At 33.6% G+C, this 21,614-nt stretch overlaps 1 protein-coding gene across 1 annotated transcript in view; it reads left to right on the top strand.

Moving 5' to 3' along the window:
• The window catches only part of LOC149375133 (apoptosis-linked gene 2-interacting protein X 1-like), a 415,535-nt gene that overhangs the window by 367,579 nt on the left and 26,342 nt on the right, over window positions 1-21,614 (top strand). Inside the window, exon 7 of the mRNA XM_089590084.1 lies at window positions 11,820-12,042. Coding sequence (XP_089446210.1) covers window positions 11,820-12,042 — 223 coding nt within the window. The remainder of the gene's footprint in view (window positions 1-11,819; window positions 12,043-21,614) is intronic.

Genomic DNA, 21,614 nt, shown 5'->3' with positions numbered 1-21,614 from the left:
TTCAGTGGGACTATTGAAAGCATAAAAATACTCTCGTTAGATATACTACCGTCACTAAGCATCTGCTTATATTAACTTCGGTCCGATGCGCCATCACCTCCCCATTTCGTTGTTTTCCAAATCATTTACTTACATACATACAGACATACAAACAATACATACATAATAACAGATATGCAGAAGTTACGTAAGCATAATAATAACTATGAGGAAATGATGGAGCGTACTAATTTCATAATTACAAAATCAAGATTATACCTTTGAAGTATAAAGTATCCCAGTGTAGAGTTCAGTGTGCCCAGAAGATGTTGCAGTATAATATTAGCAAAATGTAAACATTAGTGGCTTTACACAGTTAAGTACATAGAGGTCTAGTGTGTAAGTCACGAAATCGCGAGGAAATGGTCTATTCGAGTATAACTCATGAACTAAGAACAGAGATGATGATCTCCCTGACGCGCAATGCGGCAGACAAAGGTATACTATACCTACCCCTATAGACATAACATCTGGCAATAACAAGGATGCCTGGCAAAATAGCTGTACTTAGGCCACTATCACATAAGAGCGTGCGATTTTTGATTCGCAAATCAGACGCATGTGTCTGATTTTTCGTTCGTCTGGCACACATCGAATATTTGATATTTATTAATACTACAGTAAAATATTAGTATATTACCACAACTAACTAATATATTAAGAAAACCAATCAGTATATTACCATAACTAACCAGTATATTACCCCAACTAACCAGTATATTACTGCAATAACGACTATTACTGCAATAACAAATATTAAATGTCTTAAGGTGTCCCGAACTTATGCAAACGCGGAAGCACGCGTCCACACGTTCCTATATGTGTGCGGCCTTACCACTTACTTTTACTTATGAGACGACTTACTGTCACTTACGTCGTAATCATAAAGAGACGGTTTCCCCTGCATCAAGTGTTGCAACAAGGTGACTTATGTCTCTAACTTAAGTTTTCTTCACTTATTGATAATAATACAGGATGTAATTTGTAAGCGACACTATTATGCATTACACGTATGGTATTCATCGGATAAATATCATAACACACGTAGCCAAAACTAAGCTGATCCCTGGTGCCCAATTTCACGTGGATTTCATAAGGATTCCACGTTAAAACGGAGTGATATTTTTTCATTGCGCTTTAAAATTTCTTTTACAATTATAATTCGTAGAAAAATATTAATGTAGGTTGTACAATAATAAAGAATCTTTCAAGTTGTAACTTCTTTGTTTCTATGTACCGCAAACAGTAATAAACAAATATATTGGAAATAAGTCAGTGATAGATCTTCTGTACATAAATAAAAACGTATGAAAATAACAGTTTCTATTTATTTTTTAGTACCACGCATAGATATAATTACTTATAACTGCTACAAGCCTATCCATATTGTCCTTCTAGTCTACCATATTAGATTTGCTGTTTCGAATTTGCAAATTTGGACGATGAATTCGTAACCAGCGACTCCAAAAATTCTCGAGTAGAGTTTTTTCTAGAGATTTGGGCATTTTTTAAATTTTGATCAGCCATATTGAATCCGCCATTTTAAATTTATTAATTATAATGTTTTATCCAGCAGAAGTAACCTCAAAATACATTAGGCTGTCATTTCTGCCTCATTTTATTGCATAGATGAAAGCTTATTATTGATAGTAAAGTGTTATCTAGCACAAATGTATTATTTTTAACATTTGAGGTTAGGTGCAACATATTTGGAGGAGAAAATCAAAATTCGGCTTTCACAGATATCTTAAAAATCATCTTACCTTTAAAATAAAATAAAAATTATCTTAATTGGTTGAAAATTGTGGTCTCTAGAAATTTTTGAACCAAAAAAGTGCTTTCTGCCCCAGTGTGCGCTGTCACGAATTATCTACCTGCCACCAACGAACAAACCACGCCTCCCATGCCCGAGCCAGCGCGCACGGCTCATCGCCTGAGAGGCATTGTCCGATCGCGCCAAGCACACACACAGACACGCACACATAAAGCTTAGGGATTCGTGCGTTTGATGCTGTGACTTTGTTGCAATTCATCCTAAAAATGAAAAAATAATATAAAATAAAACACAAGATTTTTTTGGAATGTTTTGAGGTCTTAATTAAGGCGTAACACAGAGTCTAAGATAATAGTAATTAAACTTTAAATTCTAGATAAATACTAGAAATTAACTTTAAAGAATAGTAATAGGTCAGAGATAAGATTTATAAGTTAATTAAAAATGGTTCCTTTTAACGTTTCGACAAAAATATTTGGTGGTCATAGAAAAATATTCAAATACCTTACTAATAAACATAATTTAGCAAAATATTATAGACTACTAAAGGTACATAAGCAAGATCGTTCCTGTAGGTTGATAGTCTCAGTTTTGAATTGTGCACCTGATTTTCTATCTAAATGGTTGTCTAATTTGCTGAAAGAGTTTTCAGAAATTGTAGAATATAACATAAAAAAAAGTTTCAATTTTATTGATAGCGATTTTGTTAATAAATTAAAAATAGTAAATAGTTTTACTTCTATAAGCATTGACGTTTTCTCTTTTAATGGCAAGTTTTATTATAAAAAGTCTGGATTAGTGATAGATAGCTTATGCATTCTAATATTCCCTGAGATTGTGGTGCAGGATATCATTCGTGTTATTTTAATGACAGGTCTAGTGCTTATAGATTTTTCAAGATGTATACTGATTATTGATTCATTTACACATTAGTGTAAGATACATTAAGGTAAATTGGGATACTTTTGACGGTGGTAAGTTATCAACCTCGGTTTTTCAAAAATTATATTACAATAGTATGTATCATCATTTTCAACCGTTGGTGAACATTTTTCTCTATCAATTAAAAAAAATTATTGATTTTTTCCCTTATAAGAATTGAAAAATATAATTTTTAAACGTACGTCTCATTTAGCTGTAACGGGACGCACTAGATTTGTATTAAAGAGGTTTGGGAGTATCATTCAGAGAGGTGACGAACGGAGAGTCCCCCCTGCCGGCACACCTGGGCCCCTTTTACCGTGCACCTCCTCTTGCACCCCACAAACTTGAATCTGTACGACTGCAACTGCTTATACTTTTGAAAAATGCCTGGCAAGGCTTGATTTTTTTTATCCAGCATCTTTTTTTTGTACCAAGTTATCTATGAAAACGTTTTTTTTATTCCAACACATTTAGAATGTATCTTAATTTCAATTAAAAGGCATACCTAACCTTGTTCTCTCATAAGAGACCGTGTTAAACTGTCAATATTTCATAATTTTTTTTTTGAAAATTTACCCTGGTGAAAAATCTGAAAAAATTTGTGTGCACTTTTTATATGTTCAAATGTAACATACATTTTTTTGGCACGTTTCTCCATTCTTAACTTTTCTCCCAAACCTCCTTAAGGTATATCATCGCTTAAGCTAATTTATGACAAATAACCAATTTTTATCCTAATTACAAATAACCGATTCCACATTACCATTACAGTGCTTATTAATAGATAATTTCATTTTATATAGATAAAAAAATAAGAAGTGAAGCTTATTGAAGCATACAAGCTTATAATCGTAGTTTAAAATGGAGAGCTTTTATTCTCACTTACATTAAGCATTGTTAGTTACGTTCTGAATCTAAAATTATAGTAATACGTAGTCAAAAGTTTTAAATTCATCTTTTTAAATAGTTTTTATGTGACAACTGCAAATTTCCTCTGCCAGTCTATCGACGACGATCGTGCACGAAAAATTTGGGGTTACGATATAAATTCTCTGTATTAAAGATAACTTGAATCGACAATCCTACTTAGCTATATAATTTGTAACAACTTACTTCAGATTATTCATTGTAACTTACAATTTCTTTAAAAATGGGCTTAATTTGTTCATTAACTGGTACAGTAATTGTACATTCTAACAATAAATTCCTATTAATTTTTTTTTTGATAAAGGTATTTTAAGGAACTGGGATAGTGAGGCTTAGGCCTATATCCTTGAAATTATTCTGCGATTGAGAGGATTGAGACCGAAGGATCGTACTCTAAAGATATTTAAGAAGTCAAAATTGATAATCTTGTAATTTCTACGCAATTTAAAGAATATTTATTTAAGAGATTAAAACAAAAAATTTCTTGTATTATTGTCGTTAAAGGTGATCTTAAGGTACAATTGGCACCAAAATCATGTGTTAAAGGGTAACTGCTCTGCTATACTCCCTACTCCTTATACTTACAACAAACTTTTTAGAGTCACTGTACGCACGCACATAGCGTGACCTGGACATTCACACATACACTTCGTTATTAGAGATGTGGCCACGCTGTAATTTAGATAAAGTTATACTTATATGTACTCTGAGCAGACGTCTGGTGTCTCTAAACTCTCTATTTTGTGTGTTTACGTTGACTGGTGTAACCTATAAAGTATTTATCGATATTATGAACTATTTCTTACCATGCATCAAAAGTTAATCACTTAATAAACATTAACGGTGAACTCTATTTAAAAAAAAATAATGCCATTACCTCACAAGAAGCCTTGCTGCCTTTTTCTTCGTTTTCTTATTTTTAACCAAATCTATGTATATTAGTTGCATAATGCTAATTTTGATAAATCTTAATTAATAAGAGCAATTGTAATTGACAATTGGATACACGCTTTCAAGATAACAAACGGATTTTCAGACTCGTTAAAATTTTTTTTAGCTGGAAATGCCTATCTGGAAAGGTTCAAAAGCGTACAAGTTGTTGAACTTAGAAAACGAAGCAATGCACTGTGCGACTTCTAAATTTTAAGCTTATCTATCAAACGTTTTTATAATAATGAAAGATCAGTAACAAAAAAAGTCTATCTAATTGTTTTCAGAAAGTTACTTATATTAATAAAGCTATTAATTGCTTTGTTCACTTAGATGCACTGAAAGAATGTGTAAAATTACTCCTTTCTAATGTAATGTTCAAAGATTCACAGTAAATACATATTAAAACTGTCGAGAAAGGAATTTCTCATATGTTAAAAAAAAATAGGATCCCAAAAGTTTTTTTAGATGAAATAAAACAGCTTGAACAAAATTGTAACGGTGGTCACACGAGAATTATTGTAACGCCAAGCCGATGGTGAGCCCAAGCAGCAGCACTATTACATTTCTCCGTCGGTGGAGCGGTGGTGGGAAGCTCTCGTGGGTATAACGAATGTAGTGGTTTTCTCGCTTTAGTTTCTACGCTCCCTAAGCTCAACAGCCTACACACACATGCACTCACGAGGGTATCCTCGCCCTGGCTCTTCGAGCGCTTGGGCCTCTCAACGTGGCGATGTCCTGCGCTCGCTCTCTTCGCTTACAAACTGGTGTGCGAGTAACACCTGCGCGAGTCTTCTGCTGAGCCGTGACAGCTTTTATGCACTTCGTGCTATTCAATACGTGCTATCTCTCTACTTTTGCTGCTTGGGATGCATTTCTTCTTACCCTCGGCTTGGTGAGTCTAGTTTTACATTCAAGAAAGTTCTTTCCCCTTTATATTAAAATTTAGAGCTTTACTAGTTGCACTTATATAATAATGTTATTTCTTTAGTATAATTTAACAATATTAAAGCATTGTACAACGTATTTTTTTTGTGTAAAGGTAGTTGGATTAGTTTATCGCAATCATAGTTATTTGTTGATCTAAAGATAAACATTTGACTCCTAATTTTGTCATTGCTTCCCCTTGCATATTTATTTGTGTTGCAATACTAGATTAATCGTGATCCTGCTTGCGCTTTTTACTCGAGACTTTTTTCAATAAGTCTCGAGCGAGCTAAGCAGTGCAAGAAACAAACGGCTTTGAAAAATTCAAAATCAATTGAATATTTATTTGTGTATTTATTAATTCATTTTTTTACTTATTTGTTTTTTAATTTATTTATTACATACATTTATTTATTACTTTGTGTTATGCTTAGAAAAATTGTTTTAAAAAATAAGTAAAAACGTCTTGCCTCAGCGTCATTCTAAGTGTCCGAGTCTGCTAGGTTACCTACGCGATACTGCCTAGTTCCACTTACAATGTTTTTCTCTCCCTCGTGCTATAGAAACATTCATGGCACTGTCTCCATTAAATCCTGTGTGTATAAGATAAACTTTGATATTTAATATCTTGAAAATAGTGCAATAAACCTTCCTTAAATACAAGTAATTGAATTCATTGGCATTTCCCATCCAATACGATATTACCAAGGCCACTCGATTTTTTTAGTTAAAACTACCATTTGTAGAAAATTGTCATACGTAGCAATTTAAAAAAAGTGCCACCTTGACCAGGACTCGTACCTGGAACTCTTTTCTTACCGGAAAAGTGAGTTACCAATTTCGCCATCGAGGTCTTAGTGACTCCTCTTCTCAATCGCTACATTTTATACTTTTTCGGCGATTTTTCGGTCTAACGCCTTGCTCATATGGTATGTAAGAATATTAGAATTTACTCTAATTTATTGATGGGTAAGTATTAAATGCGAGTAATTGAATTCATCGACATTTCCCATTCAATACGATATTACCAAGGCAACTCGACTTTTTCAGTTAAAACTACCGTTTGTAGAAAATTGTCATACGTAGCAATTAAAAAACAGTGCCACCTCGACCAGGACTTGAACCTGGAACTCTTTTCTTACTGGGAAAGTGTGTTACCAATTTCGCCATCGAGATCTCGTCGACTCCCTGATAAATCCAATTACTCGCATTTAATACTTACCCATTGATAAATTAAAGTAAATTCTAATATTCTTACAAACTTTTCTTGAATTTTCATAGGTTGTTGTTGAACGTCAAATTTTTAATATACACTTTTTTTGAAATTTTCTTATGAAACGGGCAATGTCTTAAGGGTCTTATATTTTAATTTAGTGTTTCCAAAAAAAAATAGACTAATTTTATCCGTCAGATTCGAAAAAGAAAACGAATATCAAGGCATTACTGAAAAAAAAAAAAAAAACTAAGAAAAACTTGTTTAAATGCTGTATTTACTGAACGCATTCTTAACAACCAAAACGATGGTATATGGCCTATCAAGTGCTCTGGATCGGGGTGAGCATCTCCGGAGCTTACAAACCTTCCTTACAAACCTACATTTAGACTTATATAATAATTTTATTAGATAAAACGCAACCTCTGATATACAGAACTTTGTCCTCATTTAACCATAAATAAAAGAAAAAGATAGGACATAAATGATTTTATATGTGCGTATGATGTAGCTTACGAAAGAAAGGTTGATAAAGTGGACTATTAAAAGTGGAATAATGTCAGAGGGTTTGTTTACATTAAAATTATTATATTTACTGTAACACACAGCAATTTTGTAACGTTCAGCTACTACGCGTTTGTTAAATCTTGACGCTGTGTACGGCAGCAAATAAATAATACACTTGCTAAATATTGAGCTATAAAGAGAGTTCTACAGGAGTTTTCCAAGATTGCTTGAAGTTAGCAGAACAGCTTTTTTCTTTGAGTGAAACTAATTTTCTTTAGGCTGGTTTTATTGACAGCTTGCTAAAGATTAATAACTTTTTATGCTTGATCTCTTGGCAGAATTCTACAAGTTTTGTGTGGCGTTCCATAAACGTAGCTTTAATTTTTAAATATTGTATTCCCCATATGATAATTCTTTGTTAAAATATCATGTATAATAAACCTTCAATTATAAGTTATTTTTGCTTTGTTCTAAGAAATTTCTTATAAAATTATTAGCCGTCATCCTTTACTTTCATTGAATAAGACAGTGCTATTTTCATAAAAATATCGTTTTTGCTTAATTTTCTTTGTACATCCACAATTTGTGACATTTCATGTAAGTGAGTATAATCTGACTAAAAACTTCCTACTTTTTTGCAACACTGCTGGTTGAATGCTCATTTTTATTATATAAAGTGTAAAAACAATAATTAAATAAGTATTTTATTAGAACTTTGCACATGTCAGTCCCTTCTAACATACTTAATTTAAACTTTTTTTTAAATAATCAAACTACATTTGTAGTAGCTCTTTTATTTGCAGGATGATGGAGGGGAGGAAGGCTAAAATTTACATTATTTTTACTTGGAAAATCATAAAACTCTATTGACACAAACGTGGAACTGTTACATGTTACAACATGTTCTGGTAAGCTCCACAACGCAATGTAATTTCAAAAAGCTCATGTAAATCTCGCAGTTATAATATTCATTTCTCAAATATCAACTGAAGAAAAGTGCTCATCAATGAGGAATAGAATATTTTTGTTATAACCATTGTGAAAGCAATTTTTGTAGTTTCTGACAGTACTGTTTACACTGGCATCGATATTTAGCCAGCACTAATACGACCTAGCCAAGGACTTGATTTTCACGACACCTACATGACCTAAATACAAATTTTGAGAACCCTATTACATTTTAGCCGATAAGAGTGATTTTGGAAATATTATCTGATGACCTAAACGCAATCAAGCATTCTCCAATATCATTTATTGATTAAAGATTGCTTTTCCCCAAAAAAATCGTAAATCTTTACGTTAAATTATATGGGGATCTGCTAAACTGCTATTATATAAGTTTCCAAAATATAAATACCGTTGAAGACAATGCTGTAACCTAACACTTATATTTTGAAAGTTATATTTTAGATTTTGCAATGTCGTATTTACGTATACTTAAAAAATGACTTGAATCTAATTTTTTTTTTTTCAAGCGCATAGAACTAATCTTTAACTAAATTTTAAAATTTTTATTTGTAACATTTATTCGTCAGTCTTGATCTCCTTATGCTACTTAATTTCATATCATACTTAATAACATCTTAATGCGGCAGATAATCTTTGGATTTAATGTGTGCTCGTGTACCTGGCAAAATTATCAACTCTAAATTGAATACGTTAATTATGAATTTCATGGATACGTGCCAAACTTTTAATAAAATTACTCTTAAATCCTTACGGTATTGAAACTGACTTTGCAAGAAATAAACTCTTAATTGTCAAAACTTTAATAATAAAATTGTACTAATAAATCAGAACCGATTTTAAAACTTATTTATGCAGTTCAGAACTTCTAGCTTTCATTATTTTCTTACAAAAATTGTATTGGTCATGAACAAAATCACTTTTATCTTAATTCTAGCTTCATGATTCTCGGAATGCTTATGACATACTTGCGCTTCACGTTACACAATGCAATAAGTGCGATCGTGGTCATAGTCGTGATTATCATGATTGCCGATTAAATTATCGCGGTAGTGCAAAATCCATGGAATCAGATGCGGGAATACAATTGATTACTAAGAATCCGATTTTAGAACAAGCAAAACTGACCGTAAGAGGTATCATTGGTGATGATGATAGCAGCACTATCGCTGCTGTTTGGAAAAATTTACCCAAATGAAATATTCAAACTATCCGATGAAAATCATCTAACAAAAAATTTTACTAAGAATCTTTACAGTTTAGTTAGTACGAAAGAAGAGTGCTGCTGCTCTGCGTAACATCCCAGATCATTTGTATGGATTGCATGAAAATTGCCCAAGTTGGTATAAGCGTCGCGAAAGTACAGACTATCAAACTGTAAAAATTAAAAGACATTTTCAACAAATATGCGTATAATTCATTAACATTTTTGATTTTGGCATCGAATCAATGTATTGAGAGTGTAAACGGAATCATAGCTCATAAAGCTCCCAAAAGTATTTGCTTCAGTCAAAGTTCTGCTGCTGACTTTCGTGTTGCAAGTGCTGTTTGTTGTAAAAACGAAGGAGAAAAAAGTTTGTTGGATATTAAAAAAAAAAATTGAATTAACCTGTAGGTAAATTTACAACTGCGCACGGATTTAGATTTGATACAGAAAAAAAAAATAAAACGATAAAAGCAAATACTAAAGAAAAAAAATACGTCGAATCGAATTAAGAAATAAACATGAAAGTTTGAGAAAATTCAAAGAGAAATCTGAAGGAGTAACGTATCAGTCTAATGTTGATATTAATAACGAATCAATAAATAGTTCTGCTTACAATGTAAATTCGCAGACAATTGATCATTCTATTGTATTTTTCGATTTGGAAACTTCCAGATTGCACCCTGACAATGATATACTTCAAATGAGTGCGAAATGTGCAAACTATAAATTTAGTATATTTACTACCCCATCTAAGGAAACTTCTTACTCATCAATGAAGATCAATCATCTGCGTATTAAAAATGGAAAATTACATTTCATACAGTTGCCTTGGATACAACAGCCTTAAGGTGGCCAACTACTGGGACATTTACCTTATCTCTTTCTTGAATGTATAATCAAACCAAATGAATTAATATACAGTAAATAAAAATTGACATGAAAAATAAGCAACGAACTGTACGACAAAATGAAGCAATCAAGATTCACATATCGGGCACGCTCATAGCAGAGTAGGTTAGGGCCTCAACCAGTGCGCAGAAGGTCCGAGGTTTGAATCTCTTAGAAAACTGTTTTTTTTGGTTTTTTTTTTGTTTTTTTTTTTTTGAATTGGTTAAAAGAAAAAGAATTAACATTCATAAAATTTAAAATGTGTGGAGGAGAAGGGGGAGCATCAAGCAAAATCCATTTCTGCCAAACTTTTTCTCAAGGTCAAAATCTGAAACTGTTGATTTACCCTCGTGCATAACGCGCCTAAAGAAGTGTAACTCTAACAAAAATGCTTTCACCTGGTTGGATTAAGACGTGGTACTTGAATCAGTGGCAAGAAGCGAGCGTTAATGCAAAAATCGGTACATGTGATTAGAGACAGTAATTTTTCTATTAATATTTAACAGTGATGTGAGTTTATATCACTTAGGTATAGAGATACAGCGTATAATGATACAATAGGAAAAAATTGCCCGAAGTATCGCATATCTAAAAACTGTTTAATGCGTACATTATTTTTGCTAAGTAGGTGCCCTATGTGGCAGGACTGCTGTTTTCACTGGAGAGTAGAGCAGAAAACTTGCAATAAATTTTTTCAGCTTACATGTGCCTACTGTATGTTCATATTAAGACCGTAATCTACGGATTAACCTAGATAATGGTATAACTTTGTTACCCACTGTTTCTACGTGAAGTGTTCTGAATGCAGTCTCAGGCACAAATTACAGTAGTTAGGCTCTAGGTTGCATAAAATAATTGGCTTATAGAGTTATGAAGTTATATAATCCTTAGCTTATCGATCTATAAGGTCAACAAGTTGCGAGGTTTAAAGGGCTTGATAAATCCTGTTCTATGATGAATAATAACACTACAGATTTGATACAATTTGTTACTTAATTTCTCTTATCTAATTAATATTCTTTGAGGCTCTCAGAATTAGTGTCTTAGAGTTTGAGTGTTCTAGAAATATGTGAGATCAGAGTTATGTTGGTATATGATTAAACTTTGTGTTTAAAATGTGAGTCCCAAGATTAGCAGCTAAGTAGTTAAAGAAAATTTTTAATGTTATCGAAAAACGCTAACTTTCATATGAATAACAGTTTTTTGTGTGTCAACCTTAGTATGAGCATGCGTATAGTATTTAAAAATAACGTTAACCAACATACTTGGCAATGATTAGCTACTTATATAGTAAAAGATGCTGCAGGTCATACTTGAAATTGTTAACAAAAAAAAAAACTTTGATCAAGGTTCAGTACTTCCTGCATAGTCACACATATGATAATTTAATTTGAACTAATAATTTATTATGATATTCATGATAATTTATTTGACTATGTTGCCTCTGCTTCGATTTTTATTTTGAATGCTTGATTATTACAATGAAGTATTGTTTCATACTTTTTTTTTCTTTTTAGGATGCCGTTGAAATGTTTAAACTTGCTCAGACAAAATCAAACAGATTGACATTTTATCAGGAGTACCATGAAAAATCTATGCGTAATTTAGTTGAAGCTAAGAAAGATAACGATTTTATATACCACGAAAAAATTCCAGAAATAACAACCTTACCGAATATAAGTAAAGCTACTGTGGCCAAGCTTACACCTTTACCCGAAAAATTTAGCTCCAACTTTCAAGGTAAATTATCATTATATTTAAAATTAATATTGTAGTCTTAAAAACCAAGTTAGGCTTTCTGTCATACTTTTACACATAAGGAAACTCTTTTACCATGCAAATTATTCATTTCTTACTAGTTGACTGATGACTTACCAGAAGTATGCAAATTATTTTTTAAGAATAAAATAATTTTACAATATAGCAACTTCCATTTTTTGCTAACCTGATTCATTAATAAAACTAGCAAAATATGTCGATAATTTTTGTTAAATTCTGAGTTCAAAGAAAAGAATTGAAATAAGCGAGTATCTCCTCTATTGACTAGATTCGCTGTAGAAAACTGTAGTACCGGCATAGTTTTCATTGCGTTGTATACATGTACATGTAAGTTTTAACCTACCTTTTTACTTGTTTTTTTATTTATAGGTAATTTTACATTTACTGAATGGTTATTTAAAAAACAATAATGTGATCCTTATATATATATATATATATATATATATATATATATATATATATATATATATATATATATTCGTCTCATAAAACAATATAACCTTAATCGTGACCTTATTTATTGAGATGTCAACAGATAAAGAGGCAAAAAACGTGTGCACCCATAAGATGCCATGTTAAATTGAAAGATACATTTTCAATAATAACTCGCTTCCAAAACTATGAACAGTCTCGAAATTTTAACTGGAGCTTTGTCTTGCTATTATTTACCTACGTTTTAAATGTCATAAGAATCTTGACGTTATTATACATAAGGGGAAAACTACCTTAAGCGGATATTCATAATAAAAATGGAAAAAACTAAAATCGAACACTTAACTTCTTCCAGTAATGGTCCAAAAAAATGGTAAAATGTCAAAACCAGTTTTTTGAATAAAAAATCTAGAGATTAAGTTTTGAACAAGCTTTTATTGAACTATAGGCAAACTATTCACCGGTATTCCTGCAAATTGTAAAAAAAACCATCGTTTTTGCTCGAAATATTGAAAACTCATAATTCTTTTTTTTTTTTTTATAGATCAACAGCTGAAATTTCAATAGATTGTAGCTTTTGTGTTCACCAATAACCATATAGAATTTCAGAAAGATCGCATGTATATTTTTTTAAAACTACAGTTTGATGCAAGCAAAAAGCATTTTCGTAAAAAGGCCTATAAAAGTTGTGGTGTAGTAACGAGCAATTTTTTGGCGGGATAATCTTCTTGAATAGTTTATTATTAACTAACTGAAGTTTGAACCTCTTTTTTTTAATATAACAATTGCTAAAACATTAATGTTTAACAATAATATTTTTTGCTTGGCTGTGCAGTAGACGAGGAGAGTTGCAAGGTGCCGCGCAAGACCAAGCTTACTCTCGACAGTTTGGCTCTAATGGCTACCTCTTCTATGCTCGCTGCACAGTCGAACCTGCGATATTTATATGTGTGCGTGTACGTATGCGTGTGTGTGTGGTATAGATACACTAATACCTAAAACAAAAATATATTAAATTAATGTACTTTAAAGAAAATACTAAATACGAAAAAATAAGTATCCTTAGGGATTTGGAAGGAGCCGGGACATTTAGGTGCACAAATAGAGAGGAATTGATCAATCAAACGTAATCTCTAAGTTTTTGTTTATTTTTCTTCTTTATGTAAAAATAAAGAAACTACATAGCATGTTTAATATATAATATACGGATGTGCCGAAACACTTATATCACAATGAAAAAGCAATATGAGCTAGAAAAGATGAACATAAGAAGGTTTACTTTCTATAGCATCCAGCCCAGTAACAGACAATTTGAAGCTTCACTTCTGCCAAGCATTGCGACGCCCACAGTTTCATTCTTTTTTAATCTCTATGCTCTAACATCTTTCCTGAAAAGTTTGGGTGTGCTTTTTTCCTGTCCATAGACGAGCATGAGACACTTTGACTTCTTTTTGATTTGTTCTATTTCCAGTTAGCTTAACACCTCTTGAAGACGTTGGGAAGAGGAAGGACCAAAGGGCAATGCAAAGAAAGGAAAAAAATCTCAATGTTCACGAAAAAATAATTGGTATTGAATCTTAGTTGTTTTACAATATGGTTAATATGCGTTTCACGCACCTTATCGCTTCGCCGTTTAAGAGCGTCTGAGCTTTCTTGTTTTTGCAGAGAGCCGCTGCTCTTACCAACCTGCCGTTGCTGCAGCGTAGAAACGATCTTCTACTTCTTCTTGTACTATGCATACATATATGTTTTCATTAGAAGTTTGTATCTCCTTTTAAATGATACTTAGAATGAAACATGTTCTTTTCAATGTTAATTTAAAAAGAGCAGATTATGTTGGCCTAAAATTTTCAGTCTTCTAAATAAAATTCAGTTACAGACGCCGCGGAGCAGGATCTCTTAGCCTGTTGACCCCGAGTACACACATGTACTTCGTGCATGCTTTTTGACGTTTCTACCGAAAGTAAAAACTCCGTTTGAAGTCCATGAATACTGAAATTTGGCTTGATGGCCGCAAGTTTTACATGCTTCAGATAAGTTCTGCTCCAGCTTTCTTTAAGGGGGCTCCAGGGAGCACTGTTACGAACTTAAAAATAATTGTGTCATATGTGCGAGCACCATCGTATATGTTTATGTGTAATTGTAAAAACTATATACTAACACAAGTAGAGTACAATGAGTTCATGAATACTTTACGGAATATCTTGAATTTTTTCAGGGTTACCTGTATTTTGCAAGGTACCATCTGAAAGCTGAGATTTTTTTTCGTAAAACAGTTACTGTCTTAAAATGAAACTCCTACACTATGGTTAGAAAATTAAGATGTGTTTGTGTTGCTCCGTAAGAGGTTGTGTATAATGTGCGAACTTTGAGAGAAAATATCTCGAAATTTTTCATGGTTAGAGAGATAAATAAAGATACTGCTGAATTCAATGGGTTTTTATCTATTAATTAAACTACCCATGACCTCTCAACTCCTCCCGCTGGAACCCTCTTGATAATCTGTTAAATTATTTCGGAAAGAACAAGCGCTTAGTCTACTCGCTCCCTACAACTATTTTAACATAACTATTTTAGGTCATAAAACGTTAATATTTTAACGTATATTATTTTAAACTTGCGCTCGCTTATAACACTTGTAGCAACTCTTCATTCTTGACGAATTTTCATCTAGGTTCAGATGTTAATATGACATACAAATCAGCCTACTTAGTGTATTGGAACCAATGCGTGGTGCTGTGGATAATTTATATAGTTATAATACTATTTTCTTAAATCAACTTTTCTCATGTGCATCCTGAATTAAAACAAAAGGTAATGGTAGTATTAATTTAACACGTTTCAACTTTTTAAAATCAGTTTAACTTTTTTTTTTTACTAACATTTTTATGAAAATATTTGAAATGTGCAAGCGCATCTTTTTTCTATAATTCTTGTCTCATTCGTGCTACTCTTGTTACCATCTAAAATATGTATCTTCATGTGGCGTCGTAAATGTGTTTGTCTTTACAATTTTTTTTGAGAAGTAATACAACCAACAATTTGACTAATCTTATGTTGTTGCAAAATTTACCCTATGCAAATTTTTCAACCTGATAAATAAAAACATACAATTTTTTCAATATGTTGGCAAATGAAGATTCTTGTAGCCCACGAATTATAATTAGAAATATATGGTGTTGAGCTCTGTTAATCTGTCAGTGTAAAAAAGTGCATGTGAATGTCGACCAACGTTATCGTTTCACGTATACAAATACAGTATTCATGCACGGTGCTCCGACATACACACTAATACATACTTACATTGGATCTAGCAGGTACTGGCGCCCTCTGGCTTAAGCTTTACACCATACATTCCAAATTGATAGACCATTCAAATTATAAAATGTAAAAGTAAAGAGTCAACAGGAATGATTTGCTGATTTTTTTCTCGAATTTATAATTTTATAACTCCAAAATGCTATGTTATGACTAAGCATAAATTTTTTTCACTTTTATAAATCTTCATTTTATATATTTACATTTAAAAGACAGCTTATTTAGAATTATGACAGTTTATTTTATCAGTGAACATTATAGATTAGAGAAAAGTAAGTATGGAACTATGTTTGTATTTTTTTTTATTCATGAACATGTAAAAAATGTATGAGTTGCAATTACACAAAAAATTTAAAAGTGATCTCGAATAAACTGGCCTCAGTTATACAACAATACAGTATAGTAGCAAATGAATCAAATTAAATCGTTTTAATTTATTCATTATCACCGCAATTACGAATGAAAACTGTAGAATCTTGTGATCCATCTTTCATTACAGCAAGGATCGGCTTATAATAAGAAAAATATTAAATATTAAATATTATATTATTTCTTCATTTTCTACAAGCGCAAAATATTAAGATAAGCAATGAAGAAGGCTTATCTGCAAGGATACAATAGAGATAAACGAGCGTGACACCAGACGATCAATGTCTCTCTCTATAATTACTTACTCTAACAGCTACTGCTAAATCGCCTTTTCTGTTTTTTTTTCACATTTTGCGCTAGTCGAAACAAAAGTAAAAGTGCTTATTGATATAAAATTTTAAACCCTTCACACTGGTATTTTTAATTTTCTGTATCTCAAACCGTTACATAATATGAGCAAAACGAACTTTAAAACATGATTTCAACATTATTCGATCTTATTAAAAATAATTATAACAATCGTATTCGCAATTAGCGGACGGAGTTACGTATAATATATGAAACGCTCAGTTACCGATCTATTTCCTAATTTAGAAGCTTCTCGATTGGTATGTATAAGTAATAAGAACATAGATCAGATCGGTGTGCAGCGTAGCACAATTTATTAGGTCCCCGACTACCAATCCGAAAGTTGGGGTTTCGATTCTCGGAGTCAGTAAAATTTGCAATTTTTTTTAAACAATAACTTGTATATATTTATATAATACAAGTTCACTGACATTCTTATACACATATGTATATACGTATAATGTATGTTATTTATTTATGTATACATATATATATATATATATATATATATATATATATATATATATATATATATATATATATATATATATATATATATATATATATACACGTGTATATTTCTTTAAAGCTGTATATACGGTTAGTACAGCATAATGAAAAAAAATCCATATATACACGACAATATAGTTATAGTTGCCGTATATACGTGTATGTAGATATATTAGTTCAACCTCGTGTATATCTGTAAAGAGAGAAGAAGTGCCCATTGGTTGGGTAAACAGCAATAAAGGAGCAGACGAGACTTTGTTCCATATTTTTAGTTACGCGGCTCCTCACGGCCTGTCATTAGATGTTACACTTTTAAAAAAAAGGAGCGATCCACCCAGAGTTAAAAAGACCACGTAGTATAACTGGCCATTGTAGTAAAAAATATTTCTGAGCATTTACAGATAAATACAGTAAATGTACAGAAATCTATGGTATTAAAAAAGATCAAAAACAGCAGAATGCTTCATTAACTATATGAATTTAATAGAATATCGATTTGAAAAACTATATAAAAAGTCTAATGTGGCAATGGTACAAAGTATTTAAGTTAAGAGATTTATCATCTTACGAAATACGGATGTACAAAATGAGTACCTTGTCCACTTAATGTACGTAAACTTGATGAGATAGCAGAAACATAATTGATCAGCAATGTATATTGGTAGATGTTTTTTAAGAAAAGTGAGCATTTATAGAAAATGTTGGCCTGAAATAATTAAACATGTAGCATTTTAAATAATAAGACTATTGCAATAACTAGTAAACACAAAACTAAGTCGTGTTTATTTTACACATAATAAATATATTTATTAAATGACAAGAGCCTTATTTTAAAAAATATTTATAAAATCAAAAAATTTTGCAAATTATAATAACATGAGAATCGTATGGCATGACATATTTTATTGAATAATCAACAAATTTGACATTCTTTACTGTGTATATTCACAAGAAATATTATACACTATTTTGACAGCAACTTGTACTTAATATAAAATCTGAGAGATCAGCAGTTTAACCATCAATTACTGCGAAATTAATACACCACGACTGTGCTCGTATTATTCGAGGATAATTAGGTTGGGCTCTGATTAGTCGTTTGGATCCCCAACTTGATGCGTCCTACTTAAACGCAAGAGTATAAAAACTTATTGGACATAACATTATTTGCCTCTTCTCTTTCATCAAGTGCTTCAAAGTAACTGTAGAGGTTGGAGAGTGAGTTCTGTTGCGTCTTTTAAGCAGATGTAAGACTTAGTTTGGTAATTAAGCTACGAGTTAGAAGCGTGCATTTCAAGCAAATGTAAGACTTAGTTCGGTGACTAAGCTGTGTGAGAAAAGCTCGAGTAAACCAGGCCACTGTTAGCTTATCTAAAAAAGGAATCAAGGAGGAACAAGAAAGAAAGGACCATTGACTTGGGTTTTGACGTTAAAAGCAGAAGCCCAATTATTGTCTGTGACGTGGCAAAATTTGCTTCACAATTTAGCACGTCACTGTCGACGCCCCTATTCTGAAACCAATTCGTGTTCTTAATAGGATCCTCGCATAACCAATATTTTCGTGTGTTTTAGAAACGACCAACGGTAAGCCTGAGAAGGAGACACACACCTAGACCAGAAATGTAGCGTGCGTACGAGTGAATGTGATGATGTAAGTGTCGAAGCGTCGGCACGTAAAAATGATCCGGAAGATAAGGTAGGGACCAGGTAGGTAGGTCAAAAGATAGTTAGTTGACCTACCGAGTGACTAGTTAGGGACGGATGCTACTGATGAGTTCAGTGGGTGTGAGACCACCGAGCGCAAAGTGTAGGAGAGAGTACGTGGAGCAAGAGAGCCGAGTGTACAGCGAGTATTAAGTGCGAGAGAGAGAGAGAGAGCGAGTGAGAGAGTGAGCGGGAAGAAGGACCCGGAAAAATAAGCCTGATCCCGACCCATCCGACCCTGAATGGCGGCCATCTTGAGATGAAGCGTCTTTCCGTGACGACCCGAGCCGACCCCGAGGTGAGAGGTGTACCGGACAGCAGGCGAGAGAGGCCCAGGTATCACACAGCGTCGACTTCCTGGACTAAGACCCTCGACGCTCATGGTGGACTGGTCTTACCGTAAGGAAGCACGGGATTCGCCAAGGTACAGTGCGTAGGTTACGCAGAGACGCGGGTGAGATCGTCAGCTATAGCGATAGACGCGAGAGCCGGAGCGGAAGGATTGGGGTATGGGGCAGTGATTTTTGCGTGCCACGGTTGGGCCTCCGTCGAGACGTGTGGACGGACGCGTCGGACAAGTGTGGGAGGGAGGGACAGGAACCGAGTGAGAGTGAGAGAGAGGGTACAGGCGGGGGCATAGACGGGAAGCAAACGCCGGAGGCACCTCTAGGGGGACGTCACCGTGGCTTTTACGGGCCGCGACGGTAACCTACTCCGTGGGCTAGAGATCGGGCCAAGTGAGAGTGTATGTGTGCACGTACAGCCAGCCGCGTTGAGGAGGCCTGGCCCCAATCGAGAGTCGTGTGGGAAAGAAAGAGAGTGTAAGAGTGCGTGTGTGTGGGTGTGCGTAAGCGAACATCGTGTCTCTCTTAGCGCACCACTGGCGTCGTGGTTGTGATCAAGGGATTACGGAAGTGTTATCGGGACCAAAAGAGAGGTGTTGTGGTTGTTATAATAAATACGTGAAGTAAAGTCAAAGTCACTCTATGTCGTTCATTTAACCCAGACGCGAATCCCCTTTCCAAATAGATCCAGTAAAGGGAGAGTCAAGAGCGCGAATCATCGAGTAGAGACGTACGAGAGAGAATAATTTCGATATTTTCTCTCCAACGGTAAGTCACCTTGGGGAATGTAAAATATACGTTATATGTCATCGCCACGAGTGCTCTCGTGTAGGATTAGTAATATCGTTGCGGTCAACCTCGTAAGATCTTGCGACTGCTTCCGCGCAAGCAGCGGCTAACCAACGATCATACGAGTTCTATTAGTTCCGCCCTTCACTCATAGAAGCTCGGACATAACACCTTCATAGCCATTTATAAAAAAGAACTTATTTCTATTTTCGTCCTCATAGTGATAACCTCTTTTTTCTTTATTAAAAAAATAACAGGTTAAGTCATTTTTTCAATGAAATCATCATATTTTTGCTTCAAATTAAAAAAAAAAAATCAATGACGCATGAAAATAATAAATATACATATAAAACATTCGTTTTCAACAAGTGATTTACGTAGACAACTATATGAATGGGGGTTAATTATCTGAAACAATTAGAAGTAATGTTGTCACTTTCACGAAACATATGTATCTGCCTATATTGAATAGCTGTTTGTATAAGTCATTCTACAAACTCTTTTTTCAATCGCTTACGTTATAAGGTAAAGTCTGGTTGGTTATCCATTTTTTGTTTTTTTTTTGTTTTTTTTTTGTTTTGTAGTTTACCGCGATAGCTCTTGGCCAAGTTGCCGGGACCACCCACTTACTACCTATCTGTGGGGGTGTAGTGCTGCACCCATTTCCAACCCTTTTACTGATATTATACTAATCTATGGGTATAGTGCGAATATCTTCGGCGAATCACCAAGCCAGTTAAGTTGACAATTTCTGCACCATTGGTGCATCAGGTCCACTCGCAACTGTATAGCCTTTTCTTGGAGAGGACTCCATATATCAGGACGTCCACTACTCGCCGGTTACACCGGCGCTCTCCGCCGAAACATCGGATCCAGGCTGATTAGCATCCCCGGAGAAGCCCCATGTTTCAGGGACTACTTCTCGCCGGTAAGGTCGGCGATCCCTGCCTAGCGCATCGGATCCGCTAACCTATTGCCCTAACACTAGTTTGTATTTACCCAGGCCTGAAGACCTGTGGGGCAAGGAAGAACCCCTGGAATTACTTTGAAGGAAAATTCCATAAAAATTTCGCCGCAAAACAGCTGAGGTTACATAGTAACTTTTCCTGATAAAAACAGGTTTTTAAAAACTCTGCATTCACCGTGAATAGAACTGATGACCCCTAGAACAGCGTTGTATCAGTAACAAGCACGCTTACTACTGAGCCAATGCTGCTCTTGGTTCCTCCGTTATCTTATCCATTTAGTTTTACAGTAAAACCCATAACATACCCCCTACCGACATATACAATTTTTGTTGTGTTGTTCCCTAACCCCACAGACTTACTATACGATTTTTAATATCCCCCCCACTAATCTCCTACCTCAATACGTGCCATTTACCTATGAAAGTCAGTATAAACAATGATTCTTACAACAATGACACTTCTTCGTTAGGCTATATTTAACGGTTTAAATGAAAGAAGCTGTACCAAACCGGAAACATGTAGTTTTTTTTGGACGATCGGTTTTTCAATTTTTAGATTCCGTCTTTTTGAAATTTAAGAACAAATTTAATTAATATACTTTACCATAGCGGTAAACCATTGCAGTAAAAAGCTTATTTTCTGTCGTGTAGTTATTATTTACTATAGTTTATCACTAATTTTAAATTTGAATTTTAAATCTTATGTAGATGTTAATGAAATATCATTTTTTTTACTATTTGTGCACGCATGT

Source organism: Copidosoma floridanum, unplaced genomic scaffold (genome assembly GCF_036245765.1).
Source record: "Copidosoma floridanum isolate Cflo_tuat_1 unplaced genomic scaffold, Cflo_Japanese_pri ptg000011l, whole genome shotgun sequence".
Classification (NCBI taxonomy): domain Eukaryota; kingdom Metazoa; phylum Arthropoda; class Insecta; order Hymenoptera; family Encyrtidae; genus Copidosoma; species Copidosoma floridanum.
This window is presented reverse-complemented; position numbering and strand designations above follow the sequence as displayed.